Source organism: Bos indicus x Bos taurus, chromosome 19 (assembly GCF_003369695.1).
Source record: "Bos indicus x Bos taurus breed Angus x Brahman F1 hybrid chromosome 19, Bos_hybrid_MaternalHap_v2.0, whole genome shotgun sequence".
NCBI lineage: Eukaryota > Metazoa > Chordata > Mammalia > Artiodactyla > Bovidae > Bos > Bos indicus x Bos taurus.
Window position 1 is genome coordinate 54,573,211 of NC_040094.1, and position 14,884 is coordinate 54,588,094.

The 14,884-nt window shown below is 50.6% G+C and overlaps 1 protein-coding gene across 1 annotated transcript in view; it reads left to right on the forward strand.

The window, feature by feature from the left end:
* Window positions 1-14,884, forward strand: part of TIMP2 (TIMP metallopeptidase inhibitor 2) — a 54,366-nt gene that overhangs the window by 30,040 nt on the left and 9,442 nt on the right. The window contains exons 2-3 of the mRNA XM_027518285.1: window positions 7,576-7,676; window positions 9,916-10,024. Of these exons, the coding sequence (XP_027374086.1) occupies window positions 7,576-7,676; window positions 9,916-10,024 (210 nt within the window). The remainder of the gene's footprint in view (window positions 1-7,575; window positions 7,677-9,915; window positions 10,025-14,884) is intronic.

A 14,884-nucleotide genomic window follows, 5' to 3' on the forward strand; every position in this document is an offset into this window, starting at 1 on the left:
GCAGCGAACTTTGAGGTCTCCCCCAGCCGGACTGAAAGGGGCCCAGCCTTGAGGCCAGGGAAGGCAGAGCTGAGTACCCGGGGAGAGCTCCCAGGGCTGTGTCCACCAAGGGACATCTGGGAAGGTGAGGGCTGGGTGCACAGTGAGGCTGGAGGGGAGGTGGGGCTGGATGCTCCCAGGGATTTCCAGGCACCAGGCCAGCGCTGACGTCATGCATTCCTGTGACATCTCCCAGGACCCGCAGCCACACCCTGTTTCCATGTGCTGTTTAGTAGGGAGGGGCGTGGCCCTGAAACGTGGGGCATCAGAGCAGTCTGCAGTCCCTGTGAGCATGACCCTGTCTCTTAAGTCACCATCTACCCTCCCCCCATTGCCACTCCAGCCAGAGAAGTTTGTCTCCCCTGCCCCCACTAAACAAGCAGATGCAACCCCATTCCCAAGGCTCACAGCGTCTTTACCACACACCCCACGGCCCCCTGAGATGATTTAGTTACATGCAAGCAGTTAGAACTCTTTCAGTAATACCAGGCCACAGCTCTGAAAAAATATAATCATTCCATTACAGCTTCAGAGGGCAGAGCAGCCAACTGTGTGTCTGGGATGGTAGATGCAGGAAGAGGGTGCCCCTCGCTCTCCTGACTCTAGCCTCAAAGGTTAGTGGCAGCTAGGATAGAGGTGCCCCCGTTCACATCCCCCTGAGACTTGGAACACGTTCATCAATCAAAGGTTAAGGGGCCTCAGCCAGGTCAACCAGCCTACAGTGTCACTGTGTTCACCCAAAAGGGACAGGAGACCGTCAGCTAAAGTGGCAGCCCCAGGATGTCACTGCAGGGATTAAGCAAAGACTTAGGTGGCTCTGTGATTTGAGGGTATAGATGTCTACACTCGAGGTGCCCATTCTCCAGTGAGTGTAGACAAAAGTGTGGAATCCTCCAGCCCCCTCCCAAGTACCCCAGTGGAGCAGAGCACAGCTGGAGAGTGGGGGTCTGGAGCCCAGCCTGAAATGAGTGGGGGCTAGGAAGGACTGATGCTGAAGCTCCAGTACTTTGACCACCTGATGCTAAGAGTTGACTCATTGGAAAAGACCCTAATGATGAGAAGGATTGAGGGCAGGAGGAAAAGGGGGCAACAGAGGATGAGATGGTTGAATGGCATCACGATTCAATGGACATGAGTCTGAGCAAACTCAGGGAGGTCGTGAAGGACAGGGAAGCCCGGCGTGCTGCAGTTCACAGGGTTGCAAAGAGTCAGACATGACTTAGTAACTGAACAAGGTCCTGTCTGGAGCAAAATTGTTTCTATCTGAACTGTTCTGAAATGGTTGGTGCGTAATTCTTCCCAGAGACAAGCAGATGGACCAGGCGACCGTTCTGTTTGCAAACCAGGGCTCCCATTCCAGGCACAGCAACAGAGCGGCCCCCCATCCACTCTTGACTGGGGCCAGTAGGGTCTTTGGCTGATGTGCAGGCCAAAGTCCCCTGACCCCTCCCCTGCAGTAGGTGACTCTCAGGCCGTGTGTCCCTCACCAGGGGGACCACTGGGCATTTTCCATGTGACTGTGAGCAAGATTGAAGAGCAAGGCAGTGGGGTCCTGGTTAATGCCATCTCCCTGGGCAACCCTCCCAGGTCCAAGCAGAGGCTGCGGTAGGTGCGCTGGCCTGGGAGAGGACTGGTGGCTTCTGTAGACCCTGAGCCACCCTTGTCAGCTTGAGTCAGTACACACGTAAGGTTCAGATGGTTCAGGCCGGATTTTGACCTTGTATTTAGATGGATGTTTTTCCGAATCCTGGAGATGCCCACAACTCTTCCAGGCAGACCCGTGATTTTTTTATTAAGCTGGAAGCTGTGCAAGGGCGCTTGGGATTCAGGGATGTTGAGTGTGTTGGGGCAAGGCTGTGAACATTTACAAGTCAGAGTCCTAACATCCAGGGGCTTACCGTGCTCTGGGGTCGGGAGCCCATGTTGGCAGAGTGGCCTCACTGGGAAAGGTCCTATAGTACATATACGTAGCATATGGGGTGCCTCCAGAGAGCATTTGGGCCCGTGGCAAGACAAGATAATTCAGTTTATTTCAGTGTGAAATAAATGAATTTCAGAAAGGCAGTTCTCCTTGGGGGGTCTGGCTTCCCCACAGACTATGTCCTTGGCTTATTCTTAGCCTCCATTGCTTCCCCGATAAGGTCCGCAGACACTGGAGGATTCATGTCAGTGGGAGAGACTTGAATCAACATGGGCCGGTCAAGTGTGCTGTTCTTCTGGCCACACCATGTGCTGGGGACACCCAAGATTTCCTGCCTGTCCTCTCCGTGTCCCCTCCCCGGCTCCCCACCCAGGGCAGTGGCACAGTCTGGCCTCCGTTGGTTTTGCCTGGGCTGTCGTCATCTCTCCAAGTCTGAACGTCGCCTGTGTTCCTTGGATGGTCGTCCGCAACCTTGACTTTCCATCCACTCCGTTCTTTTCCATCCCATATCTGGCTGGGCGGACTAAGGATTGTTTTTGCAGGCTCCTAGTGGGGGAAGTGACGTCGTGTGGTGTCCACAGCCCAGGGGTGGGGCCGGGTGCTCTGCGGTCGCGTGTGCTTTGAATTAAGTCCACGGTTGTGCATTCCAGTAGCCAACATCTGGCGGTGAATTCATCAGCCAGCAAATCACCCTTGATCTCAAACCCAGATGTTGTGTTCACAGCCGAAGGGAAAGAAACAGAAATTTGAGCAGCCTGGGGAGAGGCCATCATTTTGGGGTGCAGAGCAGTCAGAACAGGGATCTTTGTAAAGACCCTCCCTCCTGCTGCTGCCTTTGGTTCTTGAGGGGCAGGGCGATGGAGCAGAGCTGTCTGCTCGTGGGGGTAGACAGGACATAACCTGATCCCCAGCCCCAGGGCCAGACATTGGGCTCAGCACGCAGCAGGTGTTTGGTAAACAGGAGTTCATGCCTCGATTTTAATTTCTTCCCAGATTCTTCGGGTCTCTTCGCTACTCCCCAGCCCTGTCCTTTGGGCCTGGGTGTCAGAGAGGCCCTTCCCTCACTTGGAGTGGCTCCAGTCCAGAGCTCAGGGTGATGCCATCGTTCTGGGTGCAGGAAACGTGTTTCTGGAACGTTCTCCTTGTGTCTTCCTCTGTCTGCCATTGGCAGGTAGAGATGGTGCTCCTCTGTTTTCCAGCCCATCATCCATCTGTCTTGCCTGGGTTGGATCTTCTTGAAGGCAAGCTTTCTTACTGAAGACTTTCCCCTATCTTGCACCTTTTTCCCTTTGGACAACAGAATGGGGGTCCGGGTTTGTCCTTAAAAGGTAGCCCAACTCTGAGCTTGGCAGGGAAGACAGTCCCCACTCTGACTCGTGCTGGGGGCAGAAAGCTGAAGGTCAGGATGTCCGTGGCTGAGCTGGCTGGGGTCCACTGAGATGCCATCTCGCCCTTCCTCTCATGTGGGGCCTAGACATCTGTTTCCCTTTGGGTCTGCTATCTGTAGCTTGCCCATGGGATCCTCTGGTTGTAATCAGTTCCTTTGCCAATACTTACATGTGTCTCCCCACCCCCACCCCATGCAGAGGGTGCTGAGCCCAGATGGCACCTCGCATCCAGGTGGACAGCAGTGTGCCCAGCCTCTCTCCTTCGTGGTTGGAGGGTGTTGATGCTTTGGGGAAGGTTTTCCATAGAACTGAGCTCTTTTTTCTCTCTTTCTTCTCACTTTCTTTCCTTCTCTTTGTCTTTCAGTCTGTAAAACATTGAGACTCAGTTCACAGACCCTGAAGAATCTGAACTCCTGTTCCGTGGTGACAAGCCCAGTCAGAGATCCTCCCCACCCCACCCCCGACCTCCCTGCCGGGAGCTCAGGGGCCAGTGAACATTATAGGCTTAACTCTCTTCTTTTCTGACAATTTTTTGAAGACGAGCATGTGGTCTGTAGCCGCAGAGCAGGTCCTCCAGGAAGCTGTTACCAGACCCAGATCTGGCGTCCGCGATGCCCAGGGTGGGTTCCCTGGGCCTGAGCAGTGAGTGTGGTGCGGGTCTCCTAACTCCTCGCCCCCCTGGGGAGTGAGAGAATCGGTGCCATTCTTCCCCGTGGGGCTGTGTTTGCGCTGAGCTGCGCATGCATTGTGTGCCAGGCATCTCTTAGGCCCAGCTCTTCCTCCCCTCCCTCACCCTGAGGGTGTTCCCATTCTGGCGATGGTGGTGTTTCTCTGTTTCAGAAATGAGTAACTGTGTCCCAGCAAGGCCAGGGAGCTTCCCTGAGGCTGTGTCGCAGGGAGGGGCTACGGCAGGATGGAGTCCTGGTGCTGCCCACTTTCAAATAAGGACCCAGACTGCCCGAGAGCTTTAGGAGCTTTTACGAGAGAAAAATGCATGGACCTTATTGTGTGGAATGGAATGGGGTCTCTTGGCTATTTGGGAGTACTTTTTGCTTATTTTCCTTTAAAAAAAAAAATTGGTTTCAGTGTAGTTGATTTAAGTGCTGTTAATTTCTGCTACACAGCAAAGTGATTTGGTTATATTATATACATTCTTTTTCATATCCTTTTCCATTAATGATTTATCACCAAATATTGAATATTATTCCCCGTGCTGTATAGTAGGACCTTGCTGTTTATCCATCCTGCATATAATAGTTTACATCTGCCAATTTCAAATTCCCAATTCCTCCCTCCCCCCACACCCCTCCCCCTGGACAGCCAGAGTTCTGCTCTCTCTGTCTGTCTGTGTTTCATAGATATTGTTCATTTGTGTCTTTTTTTTGGATTCCACATGTAAGTGATATCATATGGCATTGGTCTTTTTCTGACTTGCTTCACTTAGTGTGATAATCTCTAGGTTGATCCATGTTGCTGCGAATGATGTTATTTTATTCTTTTTTATGGTTGAGTAACATGGATGAAATGCTACTCATCCATTCATGTGTCAGGGGACATTCGGGTGGTCTCTGTGTCTTGGCTACTGTAAATAGTGCTGCTTTGAACATGAGGGAGAGTCTGTGTATCTTTTTGAATTTCAGTTTTATCCAGATATATGCCCAGGAATAAAATTGCTTGATCATAGGGCAACTCTAAGTTTTAGTTCTTTGAGGAACTCCATCCTGTTTTCCATAGGGGCTGCACCAACTTACATTCCCACCAGCAGGGTAGAGGGTTCCCTCTTCAGCATTTGTTATTTGTAGACTTTTTAACGATGGCCCTTCTGACTGATGAGCGGTGTCACCTCATGGTAGTTTTGACTTTTTGCTTGTTTTCTGATGGTCAGCAGAGTGTTCATTGAACACCTGTGATGCAGTAAGCATTGTGCAGAGTGCTGGGCCTCTGAACAATAGTACCAAGCAGCTTCAAAAAGCACGCAGGGCTGGGTACACCATAACACAGTTTGCCATTGCTTCTTGTAGACTCATGATCTCCTTTGGATGTTCCTGGTTCATTTGATAGCGTGCGCTGAGGACGACACTGTGGAAGAGCAAACTTGGGACAGACTGATCTGATGTTTGCTGATGCGCAGAAAAACTTCCGTGTAGTGTGGCGATAAGGTGTATAGACTAGGCAGGCTGTAAGGGGGACCAAGACAAACCTCACCTGTGTTGCCATCCAGTTATCTCAGGTTCAGCTCAGCAAATAGAGCTAACTGTTCTATGGTTAGAACATAGCTTCTGCCTGTTAGATGCTCCCTGGTCTCTGCATAAACAAGGGCACAGGTGTTTATAGCAAAATGGATGAGAGGTGTGGGATATACATCAGGTGCCATGAGAGGACAGGATTTCCCGACAGAAGGTGGAGAAGGGCTATTTCAGCTGGGTCTTGAAGGATGAATAGAAGTTCTCCAGGCAGAGAGGAGATGGCATTCAGGGCTGAAAATATGGACACCTCTGGGCAGGTTCAGATTCAGGAAGTATTATGGACTGGCGGAACAAACAAGAGCGGGTAACCCCCAAGGCAGCTGAAATAGTCACTGGCTGGTGCCAGGTTGCCAGGAGGATGTTTAGAGGGCGGCAGCGGGCGGCCAAGGAAGATGCTTGAGCTGGATGGGGTGTGGCCGTGAAAAGGCAACACGTGCTGGGGTGGGAAGATGGGTGGAGGGGTGGGAAGAAACGCTGAGATCAGGACGACCTGCTACAAGGGCAAGGCCCTCTGTTCTGGCGTGGCCCACCGCTTGGCATTTCCTGGATGTGGCTTCGTAGGTTGGGGCCTGGCTCAGCCTGGGAAACAGGAACCTGTGGCCTCCACCAGTCATGACTCAGCGCCAACAGAAGGAAAAATAAGGATGGCTTTGCGCCGGGGCGGGGAACTGGAGCTGGGGCGGGGCACTGGAGCTGGGGCGTAGGGCTCTGGTGCCAGGCTGGGATCCAGAGAGCATTTGGGGGATCCAGAGGGGTGGGCACAGATGGGGGTCTGTGTCCTGGACCTCCCTGCTCTGTAGGAAAAGACAGCCCTGACCAGGGGCTCTGGAATTCCAGCCGCTCACTGGGGTGGAGGGTGGGAGGCTCCTCCAAGCCAGGCCCTGTCTGCTCCTTGTTTCTCTGTCTTGCTCACACCCATGCTCACGTGACACTCATCCACAGTGACCCTGAACAGCCAAATCTTGAAGGACAAAGCTTTTAAAGCCATTAGAATGGCCTGTGCCACCAGCTGACGAGCCTCAAAATGAAAAAAGGGAGGGAGGGCTCTGCCCAAGTGACAGCGTGAGCTGCTGATCCCCGCCTGTCAGGTTACAGGGCAGAGCAGGGTCCCGGCTTAATTGCTGGTAGGAAGCCCTGGGTTGCAGGGCCCGCGAGCAGCCTCAGGCCTTGGGGAACATTGCGGAACCTTCCCAGCCTGACCTCTTCCCCTCTCCTCCGTCTCGTGTCAAGGTCCAGGACCATCCTTCTTTGTGTTTTGGCCTTTTCCCTCGGCATCTGTCCCTTTTTTCTGCCACGGATGCTCTCAAATGTTTCCTTCTCCATTCCACGCACTTTGGGTTAAAATGTTTGACCTTTCTCTGCCATTGCCTCTGATAGAATGTGTGTTATTACAAAAAGCAGCCCCAGGATGTTTCTCAGGGACATGCAGAGGACGGATTCAGAGGCTGGCAGGATAGACTTTTTTGATGTCAGACCCCCAACCTAAATATGATGGGGCCTGTTGCAGGAAGGTAACTCCCCCTCTACCTTCAGCCTGAAAAAGCCTGACTGACCATAGGCTATGGGAGGAGGCGGGCAGGGTAGGACTTTCACCATCCTCAACTGCGTGAGCAGGATGGCAGGCCAGTCAGTGTGCTCATCTGCTTTCCCAGCCACCGGTACGTACACATTGGAGAGAAAGGGAAAAAAGCCCCAGAGTCCCATCGTGTGAGATCCACAGTGATCCGTGTTCAAATCAGTGATGGCCTCAGCCACCCCCAGGTCTTGAGGGACAAGAGCTGCTCTGGGGTCCTGTCAGCAGAGGGCTCTGGCGTCATTCCTGGTCTGCCCCCTCTGGATGGGGTCCAGTGCTGTGCCCAGGCTGGGATTACCTGCCCTCGCCTCCCGCCTCCCTGCTGCCACCTCCACCCTGCCGCCCCAACCTCGGAGCCAGGACAGTCTTGCGGGGGACTCTGCTCACCTTTGCATCTTTGTTTTGCAGTGATCAGGGCCAAAGCAGTCAATAAGAAGGAGGTGGACTCTGGCAACGACATCTACGGCAACCCCATCAAGCGGATTCAGTATGAGATCAAGCAGATAAAGGTAATGGTGGCCTTCCTGGGCTTGCTGTGTCCGGCAGAGCCGTGGGAGGTTTGGGAGCACGGCAGGGTGTCCCGCTGTCTCAGTGCACCTCTAGGTCCCTAGAACTGGCCCAGCCATGCATGGGGCGGACGGTGAGGAGCAGGGGCGTCAAGCTGCAGGTGGATCTGATTCTCCTTAATCTGTAAATGCCAGAGAACCTGTGTGTACATGGTATGTTCCCATTGGCTCAGTTCTTCCAGAAATGTGTTATCTTCATTCTGATGGCTATAAATCAGTGGTAGAGCTTCAGTGTTAAGTCACCAACTTCACAGCTTCTGTGGAACATTCCATGAGTGCCTCTCCGCCTCTTCCATGGTGGATGGGTTCATAGGCAGTGGGAACTTGGCCATTGTTTCTGGGAGCCCACAACCAACGGGGCAAATGACCTAATTCCCCAAAAGTGCGAGTGGGCTCCGGTCTTGCCTGGTTAGCTTTACTTTCAAGAGGAGTGAGGATTTGGAGAGAGGCCGGCTCCTATGGAGAGATGTGCTGGGACATTACCTAAGAGAGGGGACTTAGGGAAGAAATGGACTTGGCAGCCCAGCCGGTGATGGAGAAGATGCTTTGCCAGGCCGGATAGGACCAGAGGCATTGAGAGCTGTAGACCCAGTGGGAGGTGACTGGTATTTGTCAGTTTTTCAGAATGTGGGTTGTGTTTAAGGTAATATGGCAAGGAGCCCATATTTGGGAGGGAGGGAGGGAAGACACGGGGCAGGTTGGGAGGACAGGACCGGTGCAAATGGAAGGTTATTACTGACAGTAACTAATGGAAAAGACTGTGATACTGGAAAGATTGAAGGCAAAAGGAGAAATTGGTAGCGGAGGACAAGATGGTTAGATAGCATCACCAACTTAATGGATGTGAATTTGAGCAAACTTGGGAGATAGTAAAGGACAGCGGAGCCTGGCTTGCTGTAGTCCATGGGGTCGCAAAGAGTCAGACATGACTGAACAACAACAAAACTTGGTCTGTAAGAGGGAAGAAGATTCTAGGCTGTAGCTGGAGAGACAGCTTTGTGACCTGGTTAGTCATTGTGGCCGTCCATATTGTTACAAAAATAGAAAATACATGTTACCAGAAGGTCAGCGAAATGCTTAATCATTATGTCTGTGTCATTTAAAGGGGTGCCCCGGTCTCTCAGTGCCAACGTCTCTATTTATGAAGCAGTTAAGACAGTATCTCTGCTCTAATGACCCACTGTGGGGTTATGAAAAGGGAGGTGTTGACACCGAGGCAGCACTTTCAGCCCTTGGGTGACAGACATCATTCATAACCTTCCTTGGCATGGGTTGGGGTATAGCTCTTGCAGAGCTGGTTCATTGTGACATTGGGATGACCCTGTTCCATTTGGGTTTGCTTCTTGAAGCTCTTCCCTCCCCCCAAACCAAACAATACCATTAACCTGGGTTTAACCACGCAGCAAGAGTCCTGACGCGGTTCGTGTGGAATTGTGGCGCCTCGGTGGTGTGTGTTCCACGGTGCTGTGTGGCCGCCTGTGTTGTGTTGGTCCTGGCACGTGTGCCCTCCCCTTTCACCAGGCTGCAAGCGAGCTGTACCCCTAAAATCGGAGTGGAGGGCAGTTCTCAGCCCACACTCACGTCCCCGCCTGTCACTGGCCCTGGTGGGGCAGCAGGAACCCCCTGGCTGGGGCTTTCTCAGTTCCTGCCCAGATGCTGGAACAATGCACCCCTTCTGAGCAACAGGTCTGTTCCCAAGGGGCTCTAAGGAAATCGCAAGTTGAACTCCTCTTGCCCAGAGTTACATCCTAATTAAGAGGTGCCTCTCTGCTCTGGAATCAAGTAGCCAGTACTTGATCAGAATTCCTGGAAAGAGACGAAAGTGGCTGTCCTCCGTGGTGGGTCAGAATCTCCTGGAGGTATCCGAGCCCCTCCCTGGAGATTCTGTGATGACCTCACGCATGTTTGGGAAGGCAGGTGTGTCTGAGGCGGGTCCTTCTGGATGACCAGGTCATCCCCAGCCTGGTGACAACTGCCACCCTAGGCAGTGAATCACAGTGACTCCGGAGAACCCTGTGCGTTAGGAGTAGTTGTCTTCCAGCCTGTCTGACTGCTGTGTCCCCATCCCCTTTCTGTGCTGGCAGTACCCCGGGTGCAGGTTGGGGCACGTGTTCAGGGAGGCATCCGGATTCCTGGCTGTGCTGCCCACGTTCACTTACGTTCCTCATCCTCCTTTTTCCAGATGTTCAAGGGACCTGATCAGGACATAGAGTTTATCTACACAGCCCCCTCCTCTGCCGTGTGTGGGGTCTCGCTGGACATTGGAGGAAAGAAGGAGTATCTCATTGCAGGTGTGTACACGGATATGGGTGTGGGCTGCTCTTCGAGGGCGCCCAGGGGAGCGGAGGCGGGGTGGCTGGAGGTGAGCCAGAGCCTTGACGACATGCATGGTATACACAGTGCTACTCAGAAGTCTCGAGGATTCCCTGCTTTTTCCCATCAGAGGACTGATGAATTTCAACCGTCCTCCACATTCCCCTTGTTAGAATAGTGGAACCAATGTGACTTAAGAGAAAGAATAGAGTAAACCAGTGTTCATAGGAAATCTGAGGTCAGGTGGACACGGATGAGAGGCTGGAGGTGCTCAAGGCTGGGCAAGAGGCGGAAGGCAGAGTTGAAACCTCGTTTTGTTATTTTTTTAAGTAGCTTTTTATTTATCTGGCCATGCCAGGTCTCAGTTGCGACCATGCAGGATTTTCGACCTTCGTTGCAGCACACGAGATCTTTAGTTGCGGCATAGGGACTCCTCGCTGCAGCATGTGGGGGCTAGTTCCCTGACCAGGGATTGAACCAAACACCCCCCTGCATTGGGAGCTTGGAGCCTTAGTCACTGAACCGCCGGAGAAGTCCCAAAACCTTGCTTTAAATCTCTTAATATTATTGTGTGTGCTACTCGCCTGTTCCTTTGTTCATCGTATCCCTCTTTCATTTATTGTGATAAAACATACATAGCTTATGGAGAAGACAATGGCACCCCACTCCAGTACTCTTGCCTGGAAAATCCCATGGATGGAGGAGCCTAGTAGGCTGCAGTCCATGGGGTTGCTAGAGTCGGACATGACTGAGTGACTTCACTTTCAGTTTTTCACTTTCTTGCATTGGAGAAGGAAATGGCAACCCACTCCTGTGTTCTTGCCTGGAGAATCCTGGGGACGGGGGAGCCTGGTGGGCTGCCGTCTATGGGGTCACACAGAGTCGGACACGACTGAAGCGACTTAGCAGCAGCAGCAGCAGCAGAACATGAAGTTTACCATGTTAGCCAGTTTCAGGCGCCTAGTTCAGCAGCACGAAGCACGTTCACACTGTTGCACAAGCATCACCACCATGTGTCTTCAGAACGCTTTCATTTTCCCAAACAAACCCTGTGCACGTTAACCTCCCCTTCGCACAGCCCCCTGGCAAAGTTCTGCTTTCTGTCCCCGTGAAATCTGACTCCTCTGGGGACGTCATAAAAGCGGAATCGAGCACCCTTTGTCCTTTAGTGATTGGCATATTTCACTGAGCGCAGTGTCCTCGGGTCAGCCATGTTACAGCAAGTGTCAGAATTTCCTCCTTTTTTCAGGCTGAATAATATTCCATTGTGCAGATAGACCACAATTTTATCACTGCATTTCTTTTAAAGTTTTATGCTTTTAGTCTTACATAAAATGACTTCTCTTTTTTTTTCTTATTATTATTACTAGACTTTATTTCTTAGAACAGTTAAAGATTTACAGAAAACTTGAGCAGGTTAGTACAGTATAGCCAGCTCCTTTAGGTCTTCCTACAGCTTCCTCTGTTATTAATGTCTTAACATTAGTATGGTACATTTATTACTATGCATGGACCAGAATTGATACAGAAATCCCTTTACATCTTTCCATTGCCTCCTCTGCCTGCCCCACTAGCTTGCACCCCAGGGTCCAGAACAGAGCTTCTCAAAATCAGTACTATTGATATTTGAAATCAGATCATTTTTTGCTGGCAGGCTTGTCCTATACATGGAGAATATTTAGCTGCATCTGTGACTTCTTGGAGTAGGAAATGGCAACCTACTCCAGTATTCTTGCCTAGAAAAATCCCATGGACAGAGGAACCTGGCGGTCTTACAGTCCATGGGGTCGCAGAGTCAGACATGACTGAGCACACGTGCACACGTGGTTTCTACCCACTGATTGCTGCAACATCCTCCCCCGAGTCATGGGGTCTTCCACATCACCAAATGTTCCCTGTGCGGGGAGCAGAATCACTCCCAGTTGAGACCCACGGGTCTAACCAAACCTCCACTGATGCCAGAAATGCCCTATGTCCGAGCTGTTCAGTGTGCTACTGAGCACTTGAGAGCTGTGGCTGGTGCAACTGAAGAGCTAGGGCTTTAATTTTATTTATTGCAATTGATGTAAGTGTGAAGGTGGGGCCTTCTCTGGTGCTCCAGTGGCTAAGACTCTGAGCTCCCAATCAGGGTGCCTGGGTTCAATCCCTGGTCAGGAGCTGGATCCCACATGGTACAGCTAAACACTGAAGATCCTGCGTGCTGTAACTAAGATCCAGCCCAGCCAAAGAGCTGAACTAAACAAAAATAAATATTTAAAGAGATTATATTTAAGGAGTTTTTTTTTCCTTCTCTTAAAGGGCCTTCTGAACTTCCTAAATGTCTTATTCTGAGCATCTTTTATTTAAACTGTATTAATTCAAGGGTCAGGGTGTATTTATTATTGAATGTATAATTCAGGGATCAGAGTGCAACCATCACCATGGTCTAAAAGCAACCCTGTACCTTTTAGCTATTACCTTCCTGACTCCCATTCTCCCCCCATCCCCAGCTCTCAGCCACCACTAATCTCTAGATTTCTTTACTCTGGAGTTTCTTATAAGTGGACTCATGTAATATATGGTCCTTTGTGTCTGGCTTCCTCAGCATAATGTTTTGGTGTTTTAAGTTTTTAATGTTTTACTCATTGTAATATGTATCAGAAGTTCACTCCTTTTTATGGCCAAATAATAGTCCATTGGATGGGTGTGCTACATTTTGTCTATCCATTCAGCATTTCACTGGGGCTGTTTCTACCTTTTATGTACTGAGTGATGCTGCTCTGAGCACATGTGTTCTAGTTTTTGCCTGGAACTAGTTTTTGCCTGGATATATGTTTTCATTTCCCTTGGGTAGATACCTAGGAGTAGAATTGCAGGACCTATGGAAACTCTTGTGTTTAACCATTTGAGGAACTTCTAAACTGCTTTCCAAAACGGCTGCACCATTTCACACTTGCAGTATCTTACTGTTTTTACAATAGGAGAGATAATATTAAATAGAAGGGAACAGGGACAAAAATCACAATGCAGAGAGCTGACGATCTGACTCTGAGATCACAGTAGCCCAACCTCTGTGGTGTAGAGACCTCATTGCCGTAACAAATCAACAGCTTCTAGTTTTCTGAGTCCTTTTTTTTTTTTTGGTCCTTTTAAAGGCTATTGTTTAGTTGCTAAGTCATGTCCGACTGTTTCGCAACCCCCTGGACTGTAGCCGCCAGGCTCCTCTGTCCATGGATTTCCCAGGCAAGAATACTGGAGTGGGTTGCCATTTTCTTCTCCAGGGGATCTTCCTGACTCAGGGATTGAATCTGTGTCTTCTGCATCGGCATGTGAATTCTTTACTGCTGAGCTACCAGGCTATCAGTTCAGTCGCTCACTCGTGTCTGACTCTTTGCGACCCTATGGATTGTAGCATACCAGCCTTCCCTGTCCATCACCAACTCCCGGAGCTTACTCATATTCATGTCCATTGACTCGGTGATGCCATCCAACCATCTCATTCTCTGTTGTCCCCTTCTCCTCCCGCCTTCAGTCTTTCCCAGCCTCAGGGTCTTTTCAGATGAGTCAGTTCTTCACATTAGGTGGCCAGAGTATTGGAGTTTCAGCTTCAGCATCAGTCCTTCCAATGAATATTCAATAATCAGTCCTTCCAATGAATATTCAATAATCAATCCTAAAGGGCTGATTTCCTTAAGGACTGACTGGTTGGTTCTCCTTGCAGTCCAAGGGACTCTCAAGAGTCTTCTCTAACACCACAATTCAAAAGCATCAATTCTTAATTCTTTGGCGCTCAGCTGTCTTTATAGTCCAACTCTCACATCCTTACATGACTACTGGAAACACCATAGCTTTGACTAGATGGACCTTTGTCAGCAAAGTAATGTCTCTGCTTTTTTATATGTTATCTAGGTTGTTCATAGCTTTTCTTCCAAGGAGCAAATGTCTTTTAATTTCATGGCTGCAGTCACCATCTGCAGTGATTTTGGCTGTAACACCCTTTAAAATGAGAGCCTCAGCCATCCCTCTGGGTCTCCACACTGCCCTCTAGGGGCTATGTGGCCAAACCGCAGAGCTGCAGAAGCCCTTATTCAGAAGGGAGAGCCCGCATCCTGTTGCTGGTGGCTCCTGGTGGGAAGGTAACTTTGGTCTGGGCCAGTGTCTGCCTCCAGACATGCACAGATGAATCTGTCTTAAAGGATTCTACATCAGGCCCTACCAGCTTCCTATTAATAGAAATAGGAGTGCCCTTTTCCTGGCACTGATGTTCTTCAAATGCTTTTCATGGGGGTTCCATTTAATCCTCACTACCCTATCACGAGAAGGAAATGGCAACCCACTCCAGTGTTCTTGCCTGGAGAATCCCAGGGATGGGGGAGCCTGGTGGGCTCCCGTCTATGGGGTCGCACAGAGTCGGACACGACTGAAGTGACTTAGCAGTAGCAGTAGCACCCTATCACGAACCCCATTTTATAGATGAGGAGTGGAGGATGGAGCCATGTGCTCAGGCCCCATGGTGTGTACCTGAACCCACTTTCACTTTCAGACTGATGATTAAACTTTGGTTGATGTCATGTTGGTAGCTTGAAATTGGCCAGGGTAGGAGTATTGATACCACAGAATTCAAATGCTACACAGTTAATCCCAGGAGAGCTACTGGTTAGGCATTTCTCAACACATCCCTGCTGGCGTCACACTGCCAGGGAGTGGTGCCATGGAGCTGCCAGAAATTAGACCCTGACTAGCCTAACCCTGGGCTTCCCTGGTGGCTCAGCTCATAAAGAGTCCAACTGCCATGGGGGAAACCTCAGTTCGATCCCTGAGTTGGGAAGATCCCCTGGAGAAGGGAAAGGCTACCCGCT